General features: G+C 28.4%; 6 protein-coding genes across 13 annotated transcripts; 4 read left to right on the forward strand and 2 right to left on the reverse strand.

Annotated features, from left to right (window-relative positions):
* Positions 1 to 30: 30 nt before the first annotated feature.
* Positions 31 to 15,864, reverse strand: LOC124951315 (leucine-rich repeat-containing protein 59). Its single transcript, XM_047499550.1, has 12 exons — positions 15,745 to 15,864; positions 15,464 to 15,648; positions 15,286 to 15,345; positions 15,082 to 15,204; positions 14,796 to 15,012; positions 14,484 to 14,702; positions 14,227 to 14,389; positions 862 to 990; positions 664 to 754; positions 461 to 597; positions 167 to 299; positions 31 to 93 (listed from the first exon to the last, which is right to left on the reverse strand). The coding sequence occupies exons 2-12, from the start codon at positions 15,551 to 15,553 to the stop codon at positions 46 to 48; spliced, it is 1,410 nt and encodes a 469-aa protein (XP_047355506.1). The 5' UTR covers positions 15,554 to 15,648; positions 15,745 to 15,864; the 3' UTR covers positions 31 to 45.
* LOC124951321 (pyruvate dehydrogenase E1 component subunit alpha, mitochondrial-like) lies at positions 2,403 to 8,753 on the forward strand. 2 transcript variants are annotated; one of them, XM_047499560.1, is made up of 6 exons: positions 2,403 to 2,692; positions 6,134 to 6,307; positions 6,765 to 6,983; positions 7,429 to 7,677; positions 7,766 to 8,011; positions 8,445 to 8,753. In XM_047499560.1, exons 2-6 carry the CDS (start codon positions 6,218 to 6,220, stop codon positions 8,592 to 8,594), a joined length of 954 nt encoding a protein of 317 aa, XP_047355516.1. In that variant the 5' UTR covers positions 2,403 to 2,692; positions 6,134 to 6,217; the 3' UTR covers positions 8,595 to 8,753. The 2 variants fall into 2 exon arrangements, with proteins under 2 accessions (XP_047355516.1, XP_047355517.1); XM_047499561.1 differs by lacking the exon at positions 2,403 to 2,692 and having other exon boundaries at positions 6,068 to 6,307; positions 7,766 to 8,063; positions 8,445 to 8,580.
* On the forward strand, positions 9,024 to 14,534 carry LOC124951313. 5 transcript variants are annotated; one of them, XM_047499546.1, is made up of 7 exons: positions 9,024 to 9,169; positions 10,662 to 10,799; positions 11,117 to 11,602; positions 11,714 to 11,886; positions 11,973 to 12,692; positions 12,769 to 13,161; positions 13,232 to 14,534. In XM_047499546.1, exons 2-7 carry the CDS (start codon positions 10,763 to 10,765, stop codon positions 13,706 to 13,708), a joined length of 2,286 nt encoding a protein of 761 aa, XP_047355502.1. In that variant the 5' UTR covers positions 9,024 to 9,169; positions 10,662 to 10,762; the 3' UTR covers positions 13,709 to 14,534. The 5 variants fall into 5 exon arrangements, with proteins under 5 accessions (XP_047355502.1, XP_047355497.1, XP_047355499.1 ...); XM_047499541.1 differs by having other exon boundaries at positions 9,029 to 9,696; positions 10,568 to 10,799; XM_047499543.1 differs by having other exon boundaries at positions 9,029 to 9,696.
* A 315-nt stretch (positions 15,865 to 16,179) lies between the features above and the next one.
* LOC124951316 (actin-related protein 3) lies at positions 16,180 to 18,625 on the forward strand. The gene is made up of 6 exons (XM_047499551.1): positions 16,180 to 16,398; positions 16,691 to 16,871; positions 16,957 to 17,271; positions 17,367 to 17,681; positions 17,758 to 17,976; positions 18,056 to 18,625. The coding sequence occupies exons 1-6, from the start codon at positions 16,355 to 16,357 to the stop codon at positions 18,233 to 18,235; spliced, it is 1,254 nt and encodes a 417-aa protein (XP_047355507.1). The 5' UTR covers positions 16,180 to 16,354; the 3' UTR covers positions 18,236 to 18,625.
* On the reverse strand, positions 18,544 to 22,078 carry LOC124951314 (transcription factor 25). 3 transcript variants are annotated; one of them, XM_047499547.1, is made up of 9 exons: positions 21,924 to 22,053; positions 21,583 to 21,823; positions 21,127 to 21,485; positions 20,809 to 21,037; positions 20,483 to 20,736; positions 20,090 to 20,399; positions 19,739 to 20,032; positions 19,393 to 19,607; positions 18,544 to 19,302 (listed from the first exon to the last, which is right to left on the reverse strand). In XM_047499547.1, exons 2-9 carry the CDS (start codon positions 21,712 to 21,714, stop codon positions 19,278 to 19,280), a joined length of 1,818 nt encoding a protein of 605 aa, XP_047355503.1. In that variant the 5' UTR covers positions 21,715 to 21,823; positions 21,924 to 22,053; the 3' UTR covers positions 18,544 to 19,277. The 3 variants fall into 3 exon arrangements, with proteins under 3 accessions (XP_047355503.1, XP_047355505.1, XP_047355504.1); XM_047499549.1 differs by having other exon boundaries at positions 22,032 to 22,048; XM_047499548.1 differs by having other exon boundaries at positions 21,583 to 22,078.
* Positions 22,079 to 22,467: 389 nt separating this feature from the next.
* Positions 22,468 to 24,288, forward strand: LOC124951320 (cell division cycle protein 123 homolog). The gene is made up of 6 exons (XM_047499559.1): positions 22,468 to 22,846; positions 22,920 to 23,024; positions 23,136 to 23,358; positions 23,438 to 23,560; positions 23,689 to 23,945; positions 24,103 to 24,288. Exons 1-6 carry the CDS (start codon positions 22,643 to 22,645, stop codon positions 24,160 to 24,162), a joined length of 972 nt encoding a protein of 323 aa, XP_047355515.1. The 5' UTR covers positions 22,468 to 22,642; the 3' UTR covers positions 24,163 to 24,288.
* The last annotated feature ends 2,345 nt before the right edge of the window (positions 24,289 to 26,633 follow it).

Consider the following 26,633-nt stretch of genomic DNA (forward strand, 5'->3'; position numbering starts at 1 on the left):
ATAAGATTCCATAAAAAATTAAACAATGTCTCATTTACGAAATTATTAAGCTGAGCGTAAAACGGTGAAATATGATATTGACGTGCGTACAATCTTGAAAAGAAAAGAGATGATGTTATTATGTATATATGTTAACACAAGATTTCTAAGAAACAACGATTCTTACAGTACTGAATGTTTCCATAGACATGTTAAACATTTTTGCAGCAGTTAGCACACAATATACTCGTGATCTAATTAGCATGAGATAAATCACTTTTCTTGTGCGTAATGATGTATGATACCACTTCATATTTATTCTGTAATTCATGAAAATTAATGATAACTTCTTTTTCATTTTCCTTAAACATTTTGTGTCTACATGTCGAAGCAACTTATGTTCTAATAAAAAAAAGAAATTAAAAAAATTGAAAAATTAAAGCTATATAAAATGATCGAATTATAAAATATATCTACTTACAGATGCTCGTGCATTTGATCGCTGTGATCAATAACACGTTGCCCGTTTACACATTGAAACAAGATGTGAGTTAATGTTGAGTAACAGACAGACACTTGTTGAAAAAGCTCTTTAGTTTCGTTCACACTTATCGTAGCCTAAACATAAGTTTTCGTCAGAATTGCATATTGATTGCCTAAAAACATAGAAACTTGATTCTATACCTGAAAGACTGTGATACTTAGTTCAATCATGTTGAATCCTGCTTGGAGAAAAAGGGACGTAGAATAATAGGATTCCAAAAGATTGGCAAACCTTCATATAAGAATCAAACACTTTTAATAAATGTGAACGATCAACATTATCATTTTTCTTAGATAATACTAAATTTGTTGAAATGATTGAAATAAAATATTACAAACTCTATTGCATCTCGATGTCTACGAACGCATTCGGAAATATTCTGATAAGATTTATCATTTGATTTTGAAGAATTCAAATCTATCACCATAATATCGTCACCATTTTCGGTTATATAGTGTAGTCGATATCTGTAAAATAATATTTGTAACAATATTTATATATGTATATATATATATATATATATATATATGCATTTTCATAGCTTTTGTATGAAACAGTAGTATTTTACCCTAATGCTTTAAACAATGCACAAGCATGTTGCACCAATAGCACAAACATTGTGTCGACGGTAACGATTATGTAAACACAGATAAAGATAGTTACGCAAGAGTGTAATATAATAGGATAATAAAATGTTTGAGAGTCAACAAAATATTCAACGTGATGAACAAATGGTCGTTCTATCGTACCGTTTATGCTACTCATACTAATAGCTCTCAATGGTGGAATTATAAAAATAAGCATTGATACCAGAAAAAAACCTGCAAAAATGCAGATTTATAAACATTAAGAATATATAATGTGAAAATATATTCTATGAAAATTTTCTGAAATTTTTAATTACCTATATAAATAATAGTAAATTTTCTTCCATCTTCGGCATACTCGAGTATGATTTTCATTTCACCATCTGTAGTGAATAAAGCATAATCTATTTGCACACGATTTAGAAGTTCTCTCATCTGTGGTTAACAATTTTCCCTTTTATATTAACTTCAATCGTATAATAACATAAGTTATGTCTCTCTTTCCTTCATTTTTAAATTGAAATAAATCGACAATAATGCTAACATATCTAACATATTATACTGAAATTAATTTTACTCTATAAGCAATATCATATAATAGTTCAATACCTTTTCCGTTTTCATCGCAGTATTTATTAATTGTATTGTTGCAACTGAATCGGCAATCAATGGGGACATATCATTTAATACTACGTCTATTTCGTTAAACGAAGCAACAGTCGCGCATATCTGCGTTCAAGAATCGAAGAGAATAAAAAAAAATTAATTTAATTGTATTGCTTATTAAATATAGCGCTCTACATTTTTGTATGATAAAAAAAACAATGATTTTAATTTATTTCGTGAGATTTTCTATTCGAATAATATACAAAGAAAATTCTGCACCTTAGCTATAATTTGTGTTCCAGCTAATAAGAATAAAATTATCAAACCGATGTATTTTGTTCTAATCGATTGATAAGGCCATTGGCCCAATAATGATAGCATGCCTTTATTGATCGCGTAGTGACGACCATCAAAGAAATCCATCACGTTCATAGAATGTCGAGAATACACTAAAATAGGGAAATCCCCTTTGCCTGTCTGAGCTACTCATAGTCAGTTCAATAATAGTCTCATCATTTATGATTCTCTTGGTATCAATAACAGTCACAAGGGATGTCGATAATTATACAGATGTCTACATTTACACGCTTTGATTACATGCTATGACGAATATTTAATCCCTCAATCACTTTCCTTTTATGTGAAAAGATCGATCTAAGCGATGTATTTTGTTGCGTAGACACAGGGAACGTCTTATTTAATTTGTACGAACCAAGCTACACTTTTAGCAATTATTTACTTATTTATATTATAAATTAAAATTAGTACATATTATCAGGCAACTAAAGGAGAAAGATAAATATTTTGAGGGAAACAGTAACATCGTTTATTATTTTATTATATATGTGTTTCGAGTACTATATGGGTAATATTTTCTTAAATCGATTTCCTTCGATATATCGAAGGAAATCAACCTTGTTATGACAACGAAGCTGAGATGCAACGTGGATTCGGGCTGTGTACGATGTTTTAAGATGTAAGTTGTTTAAATAAAAAAAAAGATTTTTTTTTTAAGAGATTTAATTCTTACTTGTAAATTTGTTCCTTTTTTTTTATCTAGTACTAAATTCTAAATCTTAAACCTATTCTTGGATATATTTTGTGCGTTGATTTTAAAAAAAAGATTGATTTTACAACAGCGACTTTACTTTTCAAGATACAGCATAGATGCTGGTATGCATTTTATATCTTCTCGATTTTTTTCAGACAGAAATGTTAGATAGAAATATATTTTGTAAGATATTGGATTCTGATCCCAGAATCATGCATTAAAAAATTGTGGAAAGGTCTTCTCGTTATTGATATATAAAGAAGAATATTTACCAGAAGAAGTGATATTGTTACTATCAAGACACATGATCGAATTTTAAGGGTATAACGAATAGACATCAATGAAATTTATTAATCTTATTTTGTGATAAATTTATTTTTATTTTCTGATGCATTATTCAGGTGGTTGACTTGAAAAACATCGAGAATATTCTTTTATAAGTTAGGACACATTTAGCAGTTACTACGTCTCGTGAGTGAATAGTTGTATCAACAATTACACTTGGTAAATCATATTTCTGTAGTCATAAGCATATATTCAAAGTGTAATATAATAGTAAATAAGTAGTGTGCAGAGTTCAGAAGTTTGCCTCCAGAACGGTACAAGGTTAAGAGGAATTTTTCGTCTAATCCACCCATTTCCAACTTTGAAGCTGTTCAAGTCAACAGAGTAGAATCTCTAGTGATATATAATTGTAGGATTTCCATATTTACGTTTGTTATTACGGTTAATAAGTAGTATTTAACATTTGAACGTCTATGCCAAGTTGTGTGGCAGCAATCGGTCGTTTCAACTAATTAGACACGCATTCCTTCCTGAGAAGGACTTCTTCTCAATTCGACACAATAAATCTCTTTCAATGTGAATGAACATATTTATCTGAAAGATAATATAAATAGATGAACTATTGACGAAACATTTAATGAGAAATCCTAAAAGACGACTTATTCTTTTTACGTGCTCTCTTACTGTTTTTAAAAGAAAATTACATTCATTGATGTTATGAAAATGATGCAACGTATTATTATTATTATTAATAATATTATTGTTTTTTTATATATTATATAAATTGTATATTCATAACTTGATATAGCACATAATTCCTCTTTACAAGTATACATTTTTTTTAATTTCAAATGATAGACATCTGATATCACATACGATGATCATTCAAAACTTTTGAGATCGATTTTTTGATCTTTTCAAAAACTTCAATCAATTGATGAGATCTCACAAAGTTCGAACGGAAAAAAAAGACAAACAGGAAAATAATCTTATTTATGCACAGATTTTATATCGAATGTTATCCTAATGTTGTAAACAATCGACAAGCATGTTGTACGGAGATTACAATCATTGTATCCATAATAGCGATAGTAAAACTAGATATAAAAGTAACCGCGTAAGAATGTAAAATAATAAAATAATAATATCTTCGACGATCTACAAAATATTCAACGTGATGTATAAATGTTCATTCACTTGTTTCGATCATGTTACTCAAAACAATTGAATTTACACAAGAAGAACTGCTACGTATAAACATTACGTATAAAAAATTTGTTATAATCATTGTCAACTGAATTAATTACATCTATACGCAATAGTAAATTTTCTTCCATCTTCGACATACTCGAGTATGATTTTCATTTCAACATCCGTAGTGAATAAAGAGCATAATCTATTTGCACACGATTTAGAAGTTTTCTTATCTGTGGTTAACAATTTTCCCTTTTATATTAACTTCAATCGTATAATAACATAAGTTATGTCTCTCTTTCCTTCATTTTTAAATTGAAATAAATCGACAATAATGCTAACATATCTAACAATTATACTGAAATTAATTTTACTTTATAAGCAATACCATATAATAGTTCAATACCTTTTCCGTTTTATCGCAGTGTTTATTAATTCTATTGTTGCAATTGAATTAGCAATCAATGGGGACATATCATTTAACACTACGTCTATTTCGTTAAACGAAGCAACAGTCGCGCATATCTGCGTTCAAGAATCGAAGAGAATAAAAAAAAATTAATTTAATTGTATTGCTTATTAAATATAGCGCTCTACATTTTTGTATTATAAAAGAAACAATGATTTTTATCTATTTCGTGAGATTTTCTATTCGAATAATATACAAAGAAAATTCTGCACCTTAGCTATAATTTGTGTTCCAGCTAATAAGAATAAAATTATCAAACCGATGTATTTTGTTCTAATCGATTGATAAGGCCATTGGTCCAATAATGATAACATGCCTTTATTGATCGCGTAGTGACGATCATCAAAGAAATCCATCACGTTCATAGGATGTCGAGAATACAATAAAATAGGGAAATCCCCTTTGCCTGACTGAGCTACTCATATTTAGTTCAATAATAGTCTCGTCATTTATGATTCTCTTGGTATCAATAACAGTCACAAGGGATGTCAATAATTATACAGATGTCTACATTTACACGCTTTGATTATATGCTATATCGAATAATGAATTTCTCATTAATACTTCACTTTTATGTGAAAAGTTCGATCTAAGCGACGTATTTTGTCGCGGAACATCTTATTTAATTTGTGTGAACTAAACTACACCGTTCGCAATTATTTACTTATTGTAAATTGAAATTTTACTTATTGTATATCGTAAATTGAAATTAAGACATATTATCAGGCATTTGAAGAAGAAAGATAAATATTTTAAGAGAAACAGTAACATCGTGTATTATTTTATCATATATGTATTTCGAGTACTATATGGCTGATTTCTTTTTAAAATCGATTTCCTTCGATATATCGAAAAAAAATATCCACATATATATAATATTATTTGCACATTACTTCTCATTATTATTAGTACTGTTTTTTAAATATAAAAAACCGAAAAGAGAAAAAATGATCCTCTATCATCCTTTACGAATCAACGAGGATAAATTCTAACTTTAGTAAATAACTTTTTCATGGTATAAATACTCATAATTGTATGATCAATTATTGTTGATCTATGCATATAACAAATATTTATTTGCTAATGGAGATATATTTTTGAAGTATAAGAAATCTGTTTAAGAGAGAAATATGTATTTCCGGTTATTTGATCCTCTAAAACATATACGTTTACTTATGGTCAAGTCATGGTTCTTATCGCTCAATTGTGGTATGGCAAAAGAAGCGACTGTAGAAATGGTATGCTTACGTCATTGACGAATCTTAAATTCAATCATAATTTCATCTTAAGAGTTGACACAATGGGTCATTGGAGTTACTCGAGATCTCGACATTGTTATTTGGATTGATAACGTTACTGCATGTACCATCGACAAAGCTGTCCTATTCGATTAACAGAGTTCTTTTGGTTATTTACAGAGTTATGATCTCTATAAATTAGAAAAAGGACCACCGCAAAAGGCAACATTCAATGATGAGGATGCCACTTATATTTTGAAAACGATGCACTATATACGAAGAATGGAAAATAAAATAGCTGAGATGTACAGGTTGCGATTGATCAATGGATTCTGTCATTTATATGCTGGCCAAGTGAGCTCAAAACAATTGAACCATTTTTTTTATTAAAATTTTTTGTTCCCTTGTTTCATTCTGTGAATCATTTTTCGAAGAGAGAACAAAAAGGATTATTACATATTATTAAATATAACAGTACTATATATTATAATACTATACTCTCTTTCTGGGTATCTCATTTTATAAAATATATCCAAATATCTCCAAGATCCTATTGGTTTTTTAAACAAATGTTCTTTTACATACTATACATTATTATTTATATTATTCAATAAATTTACTTAGTTATACTATACTAAATATAACTTATATTTAAAAAAACATGAAAAACTTCGAATATTAAATAATAAAGTTCGTGTCATTACATGGTATTATAGGGAATTAATATTAAAAAGTAAGTAGATGAACGTGATATGACGTTATATGGTTCAATATAGTAATACATGTAATAATCATCGTTGAATATTGATAGGAAGCTGTTGCAATAGGCTGCAAAATGGCATTAAAGGACAATGATACTCTAATAACAGCTTATCGCTGTCATGCTTTCGCTCTGCTTTTCGGTGGATCTGCTCGTACAATTATGGCAGAATTAATGGGACGAAAAACTGGTATTTCCAAAGGCAAAGGTGGATCTATGCATATGTATGCACCAAAATTTTATGGAGGTGAAGGAATCGTCGGTGGACAGGTGAATAGGCTAATAGAAAAAAATATTACTATTGATTAAAGAACATTATTATTTAATAACATATTTATTATTGAGTAATATTTTTGTTTTTTTAATGTAATTTTCGTTTGCCTCAATTTGAAACATTTTATTTTGTAATTTCTTTGCAATTATTTTATTTAAGAAAAATTATATTACGTCATAATATCTATATTTGTGTAATCTTGGATAAATTTCATTGTTAATAAAAATAAATCTTTTTTTCTCTTTATTCTCCAAAATGTTCACATAAATCACGTTTTATATTAGAAGAAAAAATTTAAGTCGGTACGATCTTTCTTACTCTTTCATTTCGATTAGTTCTTCTTTCGATTAGTTATTAGACTATACAGCTACTAATTAGAAGTTAACTTAAAAAAAAAAAAAAAAAAAAAAAATCTTAACAAAAATATTTTATATGTAAAAGATACCGATAGGTACAGGTCTCGCATTTGCCCATAAATATAACGGCATTGACGGAGTATCCATTTCATTATACGGTGACGGTGCAGCCTCTCAAGGTCAGATATACGAGACATGGAATATGGCCAAATTATGGAATCTCCCGGCCATATTTATCTGTGAGAATAATCAATATGCCATGGGTACACAGCTCCATCGTCATTCAGCTAACACAAAGTTCTACACTCGAGGTGATTTAATACCTGGTATAAAGGTAATTTTAATCCCATTAATCTTTTACAAATTATTACTTTGAAATCATGAAAAATTGAAATCACTTTTAATAGTAAATAATTTTCTAGGTCGACGGAATGAAAGTGATTAACGTTCGAGAGGCTGTAGTATTTGCCAGAGATTATGCAATTCATAATGGTCCGATCATTTTAGAAGTATCAACTTATCGTTATTATGGACATAGCATGAGTGATCCTGGTGTTGGATATCGTACCAGAGATGAAATTAAATCCGTACAAAGTGAACAAGATCCTATCTTGCTTTTCACAAAACTTGTCGTTGATAATGGACTGAAAACTCAAAATGAAGTTGATGTATATATACATATATATACATAAATATATAAATAAATAATAAATAATCATTGTGTGTATATACATATATATAGTGAGAAATAAAAGTTTGGAAACGTGCAATTATCTCAGAAAATATTAATATATTGGAAAAATATATCAAAATATATCTTGCACTTAGAAGACTAAGGTATTAAAAAAAAATTTATTAACTGATTATAATTATTTGATCTCGCAATGACTTTGAAAATCACGATTAAGATCCATATAAAAAATCTTAAATGGAAATACGCATTTTTTATTACATATTATTGTAACTGAAGTCTAATGATATATCAATATTTTCTGAGATAATTGATTATTCCGAAACTTTTGCTCTTTATTGTATATATACATTAATGATATATAATAATATTGACATTTATAATTTGATTTTAAATTCTTATCATATTAGGAAATACGAAAAGAAATGCATAAGGAAGTTGACGCCGAGGCGGAATTAGCAAAAGCCGATCCATGGCCAGAATTGACTGAAATTGGAAAGGAAGTGTATTCTAAAACATTGGAAAAATTAAGGGGTAAAGCACCCTGGGAAACCCATTGAAAAAAAATTTCTCCCTAAACGAATTATTTGGATCATATCTCGTCTCTTTTTACGCGTTTACTTTTAATATATATATATACTATCGTATTTTATTTATTTATTTATTTATTTACATACAATATGTAAAAAAAAGACTCGCATTATGAATTAAATATATATATATACATATATATATATCTTTTTTTAAATCTTAGATTTAACAAATGTAAGAAATAAAAAAAAAGAAAGAAAGAAAAAAAGAAAGAAAGAAAGAAAGAAAGAAAAAAGGGAAAGGAAACGATGTTTCATTTCAAAAGACTAAGACAAATATCATCTTTTTACTCCGGCAATTAATCAGAATTGAAATCAATTAACGCTTGTCTCTCTCTCTCTCTCTCGCTCTCTCTCGTTGTAAGTTAGTTGAAGTTAGGAAGCTCGGAGGCAGTGGCAACGACATTGTCATCTTCGTTCTCGTCAGTCGTTGCAGTCGTTGAAAATGATTGCGGCATAGAGTGTGGAGGGACAAAAGGAAGAAGCGCGCCGAGGTTCTGAGTCAGCTCGTTAAAGAGAACTGTACAGGAGGATCAGAAGTTAAGGCGTGTAAAATAGCAGAAAGAGAGAGAGAGAGAGAGAGAGAAAGAGAAGAAGAGAGAGAGAAATAGAAAGAGAGAGGGAAAGAGAGAGAGAGAGAGAGAGAGAGAGAGAGAAAGAGTCTTTGCGGGAGTCTAAGCTCCCGCATTTGTAGACATCGCCCATCGAATTTCAACGATATATGTATATGTTAGTTCTACGTAAATGTAAGCCGAAAGGAGACACGCAAAGTGAGTTTCTTTCCATTCGAAGTGAGAGGTAGTAACGATTGAAAATGAGTATTCGTGACAAGTATCAATATTAGTTGTGTTCGAGAACGTATCAAACTTATTCACCAGTGATATCAGATAAATTCAATTTATCCATCATCGAGAATGACTTTTAATCGTGACGAGTTTGATAAAAATAATATTCTCTTATGATATTATGACAATAATATGAAATATTAAATATTTTATTCTTCGTAAATGCATAGTGACTTCGAAAGAATTATGACAAAGTTAATTAAACATCGTGCAAAGTGAATAACTTAGTAAGAGAAATATACAAATTATTATTATTATATCGTTACATAGTGAATGATCCTTGACCGGTAAAATACGTATGTTTAAGTTTTAAGCAAGTCATCGAATTATTACATGGAAATGTTTCGTCGTTCGTTAGACATCGTGTTTTCGTTGAAACAATAAAAAAAGGATGCGATCTTTCTATCTATCCTCTGTCTATCTGTCTGTCTATCTGTCTGTTTCTCTCTCTCTCTCTCTCTCTCTCTCTCTCTCTCTCTCTCTCTCTCCTTCTCTTTCTCTTTGTGATTTTAATATATACGAATCAAAATTGAAATTGGTTTCATTTAAATTTGTTATTTCCTATCGTGAATTTTTTTTTTCGATTTTTTACACTTAGAAATTAATTAAAATAAACAAGAATACATAAAAAGAAATGTTAAAGAATATTTTATCATAGTATATGTGGATAGAAATGATTTACGAAAATTTGATTGAAAAATTTGTCTCGTTTAATTAAATTTCATTTAACTTTTCATACGAGGAAATTAATTAAATAAAAAAAAAAAAAAAAAAAAAAAAAAAAAAAAAAAAAAAAAAAAGAAAAAGAAAAAAAAGAAAGGGGGGGAAAAACAGAAGAAAATAAAATAAAAGATATAAGAAACTTATTGAAGAGAATATTTCTTTTATAATATTTGATAAGTCCATATGTAAATATTTTGATAAGTCTTATCCAGAGATACCTTCTTCCTGTCGAATTAAATGTACGAATCAAATGTAACGAAGACAATAGTAATATTGTCTGTAAAATTCGTTTATCCGAAGATTATTTTCTTTTTTTTTTCTTTTTTGTTTTGAGTTTTCATGAAATTCGTTACTTTCTATTTTTCTTTTTTTAAGTGTTAAAAACGATAGACTACACTATATTAGTGTATACTCGATTGTTTGATCCAAGACGATGCTTATAGACGTAATGATTATATTCATCGAATAGAATCTCGATGTGTAATCGTTGGAACAAAAATCAACGTCGTTAAAAAGTGGAAACAATAACAATACTTAACGTTCCACGAGTAGACAACGCGTAAAAGAAAAATGGGCCTTGACGCAGAACTCACTGTTATACTTCATGGTACGTGTTAATTAAACTAAAAGACTTCTTTATTTTCTTCAGTCTAATTTCTTCAGTCAATTAAAGGAATTTCGTGTTTATCTTCATCTTTTTTTAATTTCATTAGTCGACTAAAAAATGTTTTTCTTTTTTTTTTTTTTTTTTTTTTTTTTTTTTTTACTCGACTAAAAGAATTTTTTATTTTATTTAATTATATTATTTTTATTGATTTCACTTAGGTCGACTAAAAAAACTATTTATTTTATTAGTCTTATTGATTGACTGAAATTATTTTTTTGTTTATTTTTTTAATTTTTGATTATTATCATAATTCGCAGAGATCGTACAATTTCTCGAATTTCTTCGAGAAGCAAATTTATCGGGTACAATGGAGACCATACGAGAGAATTTATTGTTACGATCCAAAAATGCCTTGAGCGTTTTTACGGGAACCGAAAGTACAGCATCGTCAACTGAACATTATCTCCATATGAATGCTAGCTCAAAAGGTTTGTTACCCTTGAATATTGGAGAAACAAATGTATCCGACGTGCAAGAATACGTCGGTATGGAGGAAACGATATCTCAAAGTCAAAACCGTCCTATATCCCAAATACATTATGATTATTACGAAACATTCCGATTGATGACCGAGGATGATAAAAAGAAAGAACTTGGAGAATATCAAGAGAACGCGCTCATTAATATTTATTCCAATTTATCTGGTGCACAGGCAAAAAGCAAATCTTTAAAATGTGGACCATTATTTCGCAAGGAAGGCAAAAAATTATTTGTTTTTGAACAATATCGAATCAATTGGGTCGGCAAGTATATATATATACAAATATATCAATATCTACAAATATAAATAATTGTATCCTCTCTTTCTGCGTTTAGCCATATTTAAATGAAATTCTTGACGTGTTCTCTCTCAGCATTGGTAGGAAGTCATTTGTTGATCTACGGAAACGAACGAAGTAATAAGCCTTACAGTATTCAAGGAATTCGCGGTTATTCTGGTCGACCAGCGCCTAATATTGTTCCACGTGATCAAAAAAGAAGCGAGGCAGCATTTGAAATTTTCAAACCTGGTAATAAAACATTACAAGTAAGAGAGATTGAATTATCTTTATTTCTTTTTGTTCTTTTTCCTACTTCTTCCTTCATTCATCTATGATATATTCTTATTAATAGTTTATCGCAAGAACGCCAAAAGATATGGAACAATGGGTTGCCATGGTTTGTCAAGTTGGTTCTAACGAGATCAAACTTGATCTTGGACTTAATACAAAAGAAGATGTATCTTTGGTATCTTCCTCTGGAATAGTTAATGAAACGGACGAGATTATTGCAAAAGATCGTCTCGTAGATTCAACGAAATTACAAACGACCTTCTTGAACATTAACGAGAATAAGACCATTGAACCTGATCATGAAAGCAAAGTTCAAACGAGTGAGAATACGAGTCCTCCTCCGTTACCAATTCGTATATCACGAAAACTTCCATCGTTACCTCCGAGTAATATAATCTCGTCGTATGAGATGATGGACGACGAAGATGATATTTATCACAAAATAGAAGATCTCGGTGATGGTACGTGTTATCAGAACTTAGTGTCGAAGAATCAAAAGGAGACGACAATTGTTGAAAAATCGAAGAAAATGACTGCTGCTTACGATGACGTCCAAACGATTCTAGGAAAAAATCGTAAACATACGAAATCTAAATTGAAAGAGGAGAATGTATCTAATACGATGGAAAATGAAATGATACGTTTTGATGAAACTTACGACGATATAAGCAGCTCCTCTGTTATAAAAGAGAAAAAGAATTGTGAATCTCTTCAAGAAAATGTCATCAACTTTAATGAATCACAGACACCAACCTCATTGGTATCATATGATGACGTTGAGGTAAGATTAAAATTTGTAATTCATTCGATAATTTAAAATATATTTTCAATTTTTTTCCTTTTCTCTACTTATATAGACCCTGATAAATGCTCCATCGCCTGGTAATAAGGCAAAGGATAAAAATGAAGAAGTACAAAAAAAAACACCGAATAAAAAATCATTTTTGGATAGAATGAGAAATAAGAAAGAATCGCCACAAAAAAAAGAGAAGATAATAGTCGCTCAACGAGAAACACTGACGCCGCCTTCGCAAATTATTCAGGAAAAGGAAATGACTACGTACGACGATGTCTCTGATTTGATTATTAAAGAAACGTCCACGTCCAATGAAATGCCCGAATATACTTGTCCGCCAGCACCGAGACCTGTATATAAACCACCGAGACCTGCATATAAGCCACCAACAATAATCTTGCCTGTTCAAGAAGAATTTTATGATGATGTTAACGGATGTCATGAGAAAAAAAATGTAAGTATATGACGATAGAATTATCTCTATACTTACATTTATATTAAAAATTATGCATTCGTTCCAACAGGAACAAATCCAATCTGATATTCAAAAACTTGAAAAAAGGATATCGAACGACTGTGAACATTATAAGTTACCGAGAAACAATACGTGGCAACAACTTGAACAATCTCAAACGGAAGAACAAATTTATGACGACGTAGCTATTTTAGCAAATTTCACGGCACGTCAGAAAGAAATATCAGAGGAGAACAAGGATCAAGATCTTTCGAGAACATCTATTAGTCCAGATAAAAGGTCATGGAATAGATTTGTAACTAGCAGAAAGCATAGATCAAGTGATTCCATCGGTTCTGTAACAAATAAGAGAGTATCTAACGAGATTACAGATCTTGATTGTTATGAAGAGCAACAGAATTTTTCTCGGAAGAATACGTTTCAGAAATTAATTAATAAAATGGAGAATTCATTTGGTAAAGTATCTCCAAGGGCAGTACCAACGACATCCATGAACAAAACTTATGGATTAAATACATCGTCCTGAGATGTAAATGATTGGAACAGACTATAATATGTTGATATTATATACGAAATTTTATTTCTTTCCCTGTTCGTACATCTCTAAAAAATAATCCATATATACCATGTAGATATTATACTTACAACAGTAAAAATACCTATGATTTGATATAATATGAAAAAAGAAAAAAAATTACAATAACACTGAATGTGCATTATTTTATAAAAATAAATCATATAATAGTTAAAATGTAATATATCAAAAGTGTTATGTGCCATTCTACTGATAAGTGGTGAATCATGAGCTAAAATAAATTTAAGAAAAATAATGTATAATAAAATACATCCTGTCTGAGATATATCTGATGTCACGCACAGGTTAATGATATTACAAACAAAGGCTACAATATATATTGTTATAGATAATATTAGATAATATCTGTTAAATTGTAACCATTGTAAATATCATTTATAGTCTTGCAAGCATGATTCATCCATTTCATTAAAATCTGGCTTTTATTTTGTAATAATTCTGTGCCATACCTTTGATAAGTTTTCAGAAATACACCTGTGTGCTTTTCTATATAATCCATAATTGTATATGATAGTTCTTTATTATATAGAGGAAGGATTATTATCAAAGAGCCAAAGGCAATGCCAAATATGACTGTCCATAGGAATAATGAAGTAAGTATCCTACATAGTGCTAAATATAAATGATAAGGCATTAAAGTAAATAAATGAATATGATTAAAATAATGTATTAATGTAAATTATTGTAAAATATTGAAAATACTTGCCAGCAGAAATGCAATGCTTTTGGTTTTGCTCATTAAATGTTTCTTTTGAACTATCAATCTTATCCTCTATATTTTCAGACACTTTACATTCCACTTCTAATTTATTCTTATTCAAATTCTTTTCAACTTCTTTGTCCGTCTGTTTCTTCTTTTTTTTCTTTTTTGATTCTTTTTTTGTTGTATCATTATCATTATCTTTATTAGCAACTACTGACATCTCTATAAGACAACAAAATAATGAAATAATAACATTAAAAAATATAACATTAATAAATAGATAATTTATAAAATATTAAGAAAAAAAAAGCTTACTATTTAACTTAGCATTAAGTCTACGTAACTTTTCCTCTTCTACGGAACGTTTGACATTATTTAAATATTCTACAACATTACGAGCACAATTTTTACACTCTTCTGCATTATTACATGGGCCAGCAATACTTGCAACAGAAGGTGTTAATGGATTTTCTTTTAAATCCAGCCATCTTAGATTCTTCAATTCACTGAGGCTCAAAGGTAAACGGCTTATCTGTAACAATGGTCTACAATAACTTGCAGTTATTTTTTATTTATATATGCAAAACAAATTTTATAATACCTGATTAGCATACAGATCCAAATATTTTAATTGCGTCATTTCACCAAAGTTCTCAGGAATTTCCGTTAACATATTTTTACTTAGATCTAACTTTAATATTTGTTTAAGTATGACAAAATTATTCTGAAAAAAAAAAATTGTTTTTGAAATTATAATCATTTTTATATTATAAAAATATCGTTTAATGCTTAGTAAAAGACTTACTGGTAATGTAACTAAGAAATTATTAGATAAGTCTAAATATGTCAGTTTTCTAACAGTTGCCTGCAACATAAATTAAACAATAAAATACTTAATTAATTACATTATTTATTAAATATGGTAATCATATCAAGAAAAAATATCAATTCTTTAAAAAACTTATATGGAATATTTCACTTACAATTTCTTCCACAGGCACTTCATCCAGGTCACATAAACTAAGATCTAAATTTTCATCCTTTAATCTATTTCCTATATTTTTTAGCTTCATTATGAAAATATGTATATTTAATTCCTGTCAATTGCTATAAATTCAATGGTATTCTTTTTAAAATTCGTTTACTTTCGCTTAAAGATATTCTGTATCTAAAAAAAAAAAAACCTAAAATATCTTTAAATATCTTCTATTTACTTTCTACATTTTCAACACCTATTATACTTTCATATTTATATCAGAATTACCGGCTAGTTATAATTATTCACTTTTTAAACCATCTGTATCCAGCCGGAACATCAACGTGTCAACATATAACGCAAAAAAAGATTATACCAGGAATACCAACGTCATCTATTATAAAATTGTTATTGAGTCAATACAAGTATAATTATCATATTTTATTCGCATGTAACTTATTTTAAATCGATTAATCCAAACACAGAAGTAAGTTTTATTTATATAATAAAAATAAAATAAACAAATTATTCAATATTCAATTATAATTACATACATTAATATGTTCAGATTGATTTTTTCAAATAGAAATTATATAAAATATTTAGCATATCGTGATTTATGATTTATCGTAATTAATCATAATAAAAATTTTTAATTAATCAATTGAATATATTATAAAGTATAGTTCTTATGTAACGCAAGAATATTCGTCGAATGAACTATGTTTAAGATGGCGATGCTACTGTCAGAAATCTGAATAAGCGCATGCCTGTGCAAGTCCGTGCTTTTATCGTGAGTCGTGAGATCGAGAGTGAGGTGTGGTTTTTGCGGTTACATTTGTAGCCCACTGTCGAGGAGTACTTCGTCAGTGCGAGCCGTTTAAAATACGAAATCAAGATGATCGGACGTCTTCCTGCATGTGTTATCGACGTTGGTACAGGGTAAATATATCTATATTTCAAAGAAAATTATGCAGCTTCTTTTAACTACGATAACATAATAGTAGTTAAAATATGAAAAGGGAAATAATTTTAAAATGATTTTTCTTATCTTTTTAAATTTACTATTAAATATATACTTTTGTTTTTTCATAATAAAATATTTTCCTTTGCTTATTTTTTCCTCTCTTTTTTCATAAGAAGTCATTCAAAAAATTTAAGTTATTTCATTATTATTTACTATTTTATGGATTAGGATCAAATGAAAAAACTGTCATCTAATGTATTTTTATAGATACACAAAATTAGGCTTCGCAGGAAATAAAGAACCACAACTTACTATACCATCTGCAATAGCCATTAAAGAAACAGCCAAAGTTGGCGATAATAATGCTAGAAGAATTACCAAAGGAGTAGAAGATTTAGATACCTACATTGGAGATGAGGCATTTGAAGCAACTGGTTATTCTATTAAGGTTTGTATGGAATGATAAATACGAAATAAAGATTATTATTTACTATAAATCATTTTCTTTTTTCCTTTGTCTTCTACATATCTAGTATCCAGTTAGACATGGATTGGTCGAAGATTGGGATTTAATGGAAAAATTTCTTCAGCAATGCATATTCAAATATTTGAGGGCAGAACCTGAAGATCATTATTTCTTGCTTACCGAACCACCCCTTAATACACCAGAAAATAGAGAATATACGGCAGAAATTATGTTCGAATCTTTTAATGTACCAGGATTATATATTGCTGTGCAAGCAGTATTGGCTTTAGCAGCTTCTTGGACGTCTAAAAATGTTGAAGATAGAACATTGACAGGTGTCGTCGTTGATAGTGGAGATGGAGTAACACATGTGATACCAGTAGTAAGTATATTCCTATCTAAATAATTTTGAAAATTTATTTTTGTATATAAATGAATATATACATATATAGTAAATATAATATATTATTTCTTTAGGCAGAAGGCTTTGTCATAGGTAGTTGTATAAAGCATATACCTATTGCTGGTCGTGATATAACATATTTTATACAAAGTCTTTTACGAGAACGTGAAATTGGAATACCTCCTGAACAATCATTAGAAACAGCTAAAGCTATAAAAGAAAAATATTGTTATATTTGTCCCGATATTTCTAAAGAATTTGCAAAATATGACAGCGATCCTACCAAAATAAAAAAGTATGAAGGTATCAATAGTATCACGAAACAGCCTTTCATTGTAGATGTTGGGTATGAAAGATTTTTAGGACCAGAAATATTTTTCCATCCCGAGGTATAAAGCATACAAAGATTGTTTAAATACGAGACTACAAAATTTTATCATCTTTTAATTATATAATAATTTTTAGTTTTCCAATCCTGATTTTACAACACCACTTAGCGAAATAGTTGATGATGTCATACAAAATTGTCCAATAGATGTCAGAAGACCATTATATAGTAACATTGTTTTATCAGGAGGTTCTACAATGTTTAAAGATTTTGGAAGAAGATTGCAACGTGACATTAAAAGGATTGTTGATGCTCGTTTAAAACTTAGTGAAACATTAAGTGGTAGCCATATCACGGTAAGACTGTTAAAAAATAATAAATTATGATCTCAATATATATATATATATATATATATGTGTGTGTAATTTTTTTCAGCCGAAACCTATAGACGTGCATGTAATATCACATCATAAACAACGTTGTGCAGTATGGTACGGAGGTGCACTCTTAGCTAGTGACCCAGAATTTTATACAGTATGTCATACCAAAAAAGATTACCAGGAAAATGGACCTGGAATTTGTCGTTATAATCCAGTATTCCACAGTATGGTATAAAATAAGGAGTTCATGAAATTAGGTCTTGTGGAACAATGATGAACATCAATTGTCATACTTAAATTTGACAATATTATTTGAACCATCTATTCCTTTTCTGTTCCCACTATCAGCCTTCAAAGTTTTTCATTGAAGAAAAGAAGTGGGTTTTTTAATGGTGCAATTAATAACTAAAAATGCCCAGTGCATTTAGAGAACGCACATAAATGCATACATCCTCGTGCCGATTGAGCACATTAAGATAAGCAAACAAAATTTGCATTTAATAAAATTCTAGGAAATGATTAAATTTATAATACGACTAGAAATTAACAATAAGATTATATTACTGAACAATTGTATACATCTGTAAATAAGTGCGTTGGAAAATAATAATTTTTTTCTAATGAACACAGGCGTTTGGGTAAATTAGAAATTTTGATTAATAGAATATCCTCTATTAGATGTTAATATTACATAACTTATTTATCACTTAGAAAAATTCACAACATATTTGATACCTCTTATATTCATTCCATTATGTAGAATTTTTCCAAAAACAGAATATTACAAACTAAAATTTGCAAGTATATAAGTGAATATGAATTCGATTCGAATTCTACATGTGATAGAGAATGGATTCTTAAAGAGTAGATAAAAGATGTGAAAGAGTTGGGAAAGAGACTTACTTTCTAAAAAAAACTTCAATCGCAATCGTTGCTCTTGAACCGGACAAAATTTTAATCTATTGCACTCTGTTATACTTTTTTATGACGATCGTGGCTGTTACCAATAAATGTAACAACCAATCAGTTAAATACTATCATATATAAATAAAATTATTTAGTTATGCTCAATGATTAGTTCAAATTTCACTGTGATTTATCAATTTATCAGTTGATTGTAAAATAAATGTTCAATACTTTTACAGTTGATAACTACATATTCCAAATATTGTAAATCTTAAAAGAGATATTTTTTTACAACTGCATGACAAATTATCATAAAAACAATAGTAATGCAAACTCGCAGATATGTATTTATATAAATATCTTGAGTTACCTTACGCTCGATCGTCATTTTGATCGCTGTAAACATTTATAGATATTGTATTAGTAATTACATTGTCACTGTTTGTTGTTGTCATTTTAATAATATAGATTGTTGATAATACTTACAACAAATTGAATCCACGGGCAGCAAGATCTTCTGCAACGTCTGCAACTTCTGCAATAGCTGCATCTACATCCCCAAACAATGAAGAAAAGAAAAGGGAAAAAAGATTCCAATTACTTAAATTTCCTCTTTGACCTGTAGTAGGTCGTCCATAAGTATCTATACTGTTAGCAGGTGGTAGTGGATCGTGTAATAACACTGGTGCTGCCTCTTGAATCTTAGATAGATATATAGAAAAAGTAAATAAATAAAAAAAAAAAAAAAAAATAAGTATTTACAGTATTTGTTAAAATATTTTTTTTCTTATCTATCTTGCACATTTTTTATTATTTCATAATGAAAATATACCTCTTGAATGTTGACTGTAATCTCTTTTATATCTGCAAGTATAATGTGTCTTAAAATATTTGTTGGCAAATTCCCCTTATATCGTTCGCCACGCTTTACTTCACAATATTTAACGTAACTATCTTGAGAATCAATCCGATCAAGGACTAAATGTACACATTTTTCCAACCATGGCAAAATATCAGCTTCTTTCCATAAATGAAAACTACGTACTATGTACAAATTTTGTAATTTCTCTAAGGCTACAGAAGTCGTTGTTTTAGCTTTGCTATTGAAAAAATTATGAGCAGTCACCTAGAATATTTATATTTTTAATTATCTTTTGTCTTATACAGATATCTTCTTATTTACCTTCGAGTCAGTTTGTACACTACATTTTTCTAATAAGGGCATGAGAACCCCTGGAAACATTATGAGAGCATTTTGTAATAATTCATCAGCAGTATCATAATTGCCCAAACAAAAATGTGAAAGAGCCAAACTATAAGCTATATTTGGAAGTTGAGTTAAATTCCTTGCGCTATCCCAAAGATTGCAGAAATCCACAAACCATTCGTACTCTCTGGCTCTTAATGCATAAAAGTCAATAAATAGAACAGCTGCTAATGGATCTTGTTGAGGATCAAGTGCTAGCAGTAATTTACAAAATTCTAGGCTTGTTCTGAAATTATAAAAAATCTATTATATTCTTTGTATTTAATATTATATGTGTATTTATGTTACTTGTTTATTTATTTACATTACCTGTAACAAGCACGTCCACCAACAAAGATAAGATGTTTAAATAATGTTATAAACAATGCACGATTTAACTGTTTCTTATAATCCAATCTGCAACATGCTGTTGTCATATTAAACAATGGATGAAATGCACACTCTAAACAATACAATGCTCTTTCTGTAAATTCTACAGCCATTGGCAAATCCTCGCTAAGCTTACATAATTCTGCTAATTGCAGTAATGTATCCACATGATAAGAATGAGTATTTATTATATTCTAAAATGATTAGATATATATACATAAATATAACACGCATACTACAAACTTATTATCTTTTAAATAACTTACTATAAGACTTTCAGGATTGGAACTTTCAACAGCTTCAAAGAATTTAGATTGTATCTGCCTATATGAAGAATCGTGCTCATAAACAAAATATTGAACATTTTCAACAGATTTCATTGTAGAATCCAAAGACATTGATAATCCAGATTTTCCAATCGGTGGCCAATTCTCTCTTGGAGATACCAACCAAGTTTTCTTTAAATGGCCTATACGTCCTCTATTCCTTCGTTTGCTAACATATTTTATTAAGTCATTAATATAATTTGTCAAATATAATAATATATATATATATATATATATATTGTTATTTTATAAAAATACCCTTGTTCTGCTTGTATAGTTTTACTTCCAAAAATTCTCTTAAGTTCATTATATGGATTTAATTGCTTATGCTGAACAGTCAGAATACTTTCTTTAGATTTTCCTACAATCCATTGTGGCTTTTCAGAATTCTGTTTACTAGAACCTGGTAATGGTTCTCCAAGTAGTTGATTTACTTCTCTTACTGTTCTTTCAATTTCATCTATTTCTTCCTCGTCTTCAAGTTTACGTATTTGTGTTTTACCAATATCTGGTTTCCTACGCTTTTTCTTTTTTTTTTTACCTTTAACAATATCTGAATTTGTCTCATTGTGTGTTTCACCCACAGTTTCACTTTCGCTTGGTGAATTATCATTTAACTATAAGAAGAATATTCTATAAATTTAAATATGCTCATACATTTGGGATAACACTAAGTATATTGAAACGTATCAAAAGTAATAAAATTCAATATACCACATCAAACACATTGAATGATTTTGATTTGAAGTTGTCATTTACTGAATTTTCCACATCGCTAACATTTTCTTTATCTCCATCAACGATTACATCTCCACCAAAAACTTTTTTCATATAACGTGTAGACATATTGAGTAAAATCAAAACGTCGATAAATATATTTTTTATCTACATATATATATATATATATATAATTTAATATATACCATATCACCGATGCATAGTTTATTTAAAGATCCTGCAAACGTATTATCATTCAAATTTTTATTAACATTATCTTCTTTCTAAACTATCAATAATAAACACTTCATTTAAGATGAATAAATAATTTCAATAACCTGTTACAAAAATTTTGTAAATATAAATGATAGAAAATAATTGTAAAAGATTTGTTTAAATTGAACCTGATTAAATTACAGATTAAAGAATTTCTTAATATTCCATACGTTCTATACAATGAAACGTCGTAGAATCAACCATGCACGTATATACCAATTTACCAACTGTACTTTTATTACTTTCTTAAAATCCCATATACTAGAACTTTTTTGTTGCGTTAAGAAATGTTTCTTCTGTAGTCGATCTAAAAATTCAACGAATCGTTAAATAAGACATACACGTAAAAGAATACATCATAAAATAAGATGACCAATAATAAAGCAACAATCAAATATATAATTTTATTAATAATTTTCTATAACATTAATATCTATTTTTTCTTTAAAATTTTTTAATTTCTTAAAATGAAATTTAAATTTATTAAAATGAAGATAACAAACGAGAAAAGCTTAAAATATTTAGAATTTTTGTAACTTTATAATAGTTGATCAATGATCAATGCAGTAATTAACTTTACAGTATTTTTAGATGTAAAGTTGGTATTTCCGATATTAACGAATAATGTCATGATCAGTTTATATATATATTGTTCGACATTAAGGTTATAAACAGTTTGACAAAAACAATCTAGTGAAAAATTATATTTACTTTTTAATTAATATTATCGTACAATAAATATTCTTGTGATATAATAGAAAATTCTTTATAATTAAAAAATATGATCAATAATTTACAACCTGAATTCTCATTCTGTTACTGGTATAAGCAATTTATAAAATGTTCTTTAGTAGCTACTATTATAGAAATTCCTGATGAAATTTTGAAATACTTAGAGTATGATATGTTTCTATTACCTTCAGAAGCTATAAAACATAATTCATCTGATAACGAATGGAATGATTCATCTTTGCAAAATGATGAGGTATTTTATATCTTTTTTTTTATTGCTTTATATTTACAAATATTATAAATATTATTTATATTGTCGTTTTTAGGACTCTGAATATCAGCCATCATTTCCAGAATTTAGCAAAAGCATACAAGATGTAATTGACGAATATGGATCGGTATTTATTAAAAGTAACTGGAGCTCACCTTGCGTAAGGAGAATATCATATTATTAGATCATATTATTTTTACTGTTGTATTGCTTTTTAATATTTATAATATGCAAATTCATTTTTTATGTTATATCATGTAATTTTCCTAAGGATGCAACATGGGTAGCACCAACAAAGAGTCTAAAGTGTAAGACTTTGGAAGAAGTATATTTACTGTTGAAGAGTTCAGACAGAATAGCAAACGATTTAAGCGTTCTTAAACGTTGGTCCGATAGAGAAAATTATCCTAGACCATGCTTGGTACTGAAACAATGGCAAGATATAAATCCTTGTGCTGAATACAGATGTTTTGTTATAGATGATGAACTTGTTGGTAAATATTATTGCTTAATATTATTAACTAATTAATTTTTGGCACTTTTTTAATATATAACTAATTGTAATACTTACAGGAATTAGCCAGAGAGATATGTCACAATATTATACCTATAACGAGTTAGAAAAGTACAATATAAAAGCTGATATCGAAAAGTTATTCATAGAAAAGATTAAAGGAAACTTTTCATTGACTAGCTGTAAGTTAATACGCATAATTATATGGTTTTTTTCTTGGCATGTACAAACGTACATGTAATTTACAATCGTTTCGATTTTATATATAATGCATTTCTTTGTAAATAATTTTCAATCAAATTATTTACAGATTCATTTGATGTTATACGCAATGAGAATAAGAATATAAAAATAGTAGATTTTGGTCCGGTGAATGAATATACTACGAAAGGAACTCTTTTTACTTACGAAGAATTACAAAATTGTATTAACGATGCACCTGAATTTAGATTCATTGCTCAAGATATTGGTATTCAACCAACACAAACGAGACATTTCTGCATTCCGCAAGAAATTAATGAATATTTCCAAACATTTAACGGAAGTTTAACAAGTGCTATTCAAAAGGTAAATAACATTTGTATAATTCTATAATTAAAGATATAATTATCAATAACATATATATTTATATCATTTGAGACTTGTGTGTTTCTTGTTTGACTGAATATAATTTTCATTTCTGTTCTTTCTTTCTTTCTTCTTTTCTTTTTTTTTTTCTTTACAGGAAATAGAAAAACAAAATCAGGAGCAAGATAAAATGATAGACGGTGATGAAAGTACTTAATGTATATACAATTGCATTAAAATAAGTTCTAAATTTTGTATATATAACATAATGTTATTGTATTATTAATAACTTAATGATCGTTTAATTATCGAAACTCATTAAAGAAGTTGTTTTTCTTTTGTATGACAAATTTTTATAAATAACAATTGATAGTTCAAGATCCAAAGGATAGTTTTTTTTTGTTCTTAAGGATAATAACACGCGTAGTACTATATTTATTAGATTTCTTAGATAATCACTGCTTTTCTTTTTCGATAGAATTTTGGTCGAACGTACAAACATAACTGTTGTATATCCTTGATTTATAAAAACAATTCGTAAATCTGTATATGTACGTGGGAGACGATCACGAACATACAAATGAACACACACGGAAAAGGATGTTTTTAAATACAGAACTTCCATTTTTATTCTGTCAGACCCTCTTCTATCATTACATTACATAAAACGATTAAACGCTATCCTATCGCTTGAAAGAATTATCATAATATTGCAATATTTTTCGAGCCATCGGCTTTACCGAGCGACGTCCCTTATATAGAAAATATGTCTTGTTTATGTACAATATGCAACCCTTTAGACTCAAGTTTGAAAACAAATCCTCGATATATATACCGCCGGACAAGTCTTCGTTATTCACGTTGTACAGTCACATCCATGGAGTGTGTTTCAACATTCTCTCTTTTCTACTCTTTGAAGGATAAATTAAGAAAATTAATAAATGGATATTCTCTTTTGAGAAATCACTATTTCGAAGTGGACCATCATCGGATATATATATATATACACATATACATATATATATATACATATACATATACATATACATATATATATATATATATATATAGTTTCAGACGCGTATACGATTAATAATACTCTCTATATGTGTGTGTGCCAAAGTTGTGATCAAATTTTCAAATCATTCTCTCTATATTATCATTATTTTTAAATGGCTTCTCTCTTTAATAAAACGGATATCATAGAAGCTGCAATTTGTGCAATATCATCTCATTATTTAACTCCGTATTTTCTTAATCGGGTATATATTTACATATGAACATATGAATCTATTCATTACGCACATGTCTATATGAAAATACGTACATCGATTACGTACATCTATCACGAATAAACGTGGGGTAGGTAGGTAGCCTGTTACGCCCATTTTTGTTTCCCTTGCAAATATGTCGTTTCATAATTGTACACTGCTTTAAAACGTGTCATTTTGTGGTCTAATTGGAATATCTATATATATGTATATACATATATATATATATATATATACATACATACATACATACATATATATATATATATATATATATATATATATATACATATATATTTAGATAATTACGAATATACGTATACATACATATATATGTTCATATATATACATACATACATACATACATACATACATACATATATACATACATATGTACATATACATACACATACATACATACATACATATGTACATATACATACACATACATACATACATATATATGTACATATAATATAATATAATATAATATAATATAATATAATATAATATAATATAATATAATATAATATAATATAATAATAATAATAATAATAATAATAATAATAATAATAATAATAATAATAATAATAATAATGACGCGCGTACCTATAACAAAAAAATGTTCCCTTAACACCCGTGTTTTCACAGTATTCGCTTAATTAAAAGTATACATACGCGGGGTTATCTTTTCTTCTATTTTATTATACGTTTCGGACATGACTGTACCATATGGTCTTTTTTTCGTTATTATTTTTCTTCTTTTTTATTTATTTATTTATTTATTTATTTAATTTTTTTCCATTTTTTATTTTTAGCGCTTTTATCGCAATTATATTTTCCTTCTCGCCGGCACATGTACCTTTTCAATAAATTCGCATCTCTACTAATAATTTATTTACTTTTAACAGATTTGTGCTAAACGACAATACGTAGCTTAATAAATGTACGTTGTTTTTTTTTTTGCAGTGCATGGCCGTTTCTGGGTTATTGCGATTCCCTTTTTTATTTATTTTCTCTTCTTTCTTTTCGTTTGTTTGTTTGTTTGTTTTTTTTTCTTGTTCGTTTATACATACATATCCTCCTAATTTAATCATCGTCATTTTTTTCTTTCTTTCGCCTTTTTTTAAATCCTTCACGCTACACACCACCCACCATATCGCCCGTTTGTTTATTCGGTAATAAAGTGACGTACAACGATCCAAATACTGTTAGGGTGTTTGTGAGTGACAAAACAGTAGTCTCTTAACAAATATACGTTACAAAAACTCTTAAGTGTTATCGCTTAACGGCCTCTGTGTAAAGCGGTTCATATTTATTTTATTTTATTTTATTTTATTTTATTTTATTTTATTTTATTTTATTTTTTTGTTTAATTATCTTTCTTGTTTAAGTACCTGCAGCTACCTTTGGAAAA

The sequence above is a fragment of the Vespa velutina genome, chromosome 8 (assembly GCF_912470025.1).
Source record: "Vespa velutina chromosome 8, iVesVel2.1, whole genome shotgun sequence".
NCBI classification, from domain to species: domain Eukaryota; kingdom Metazoa; phylum Arthropoda; class Insecta; order Hymenoptera; family Vespidae; genus Vespa; species Vespa velutina.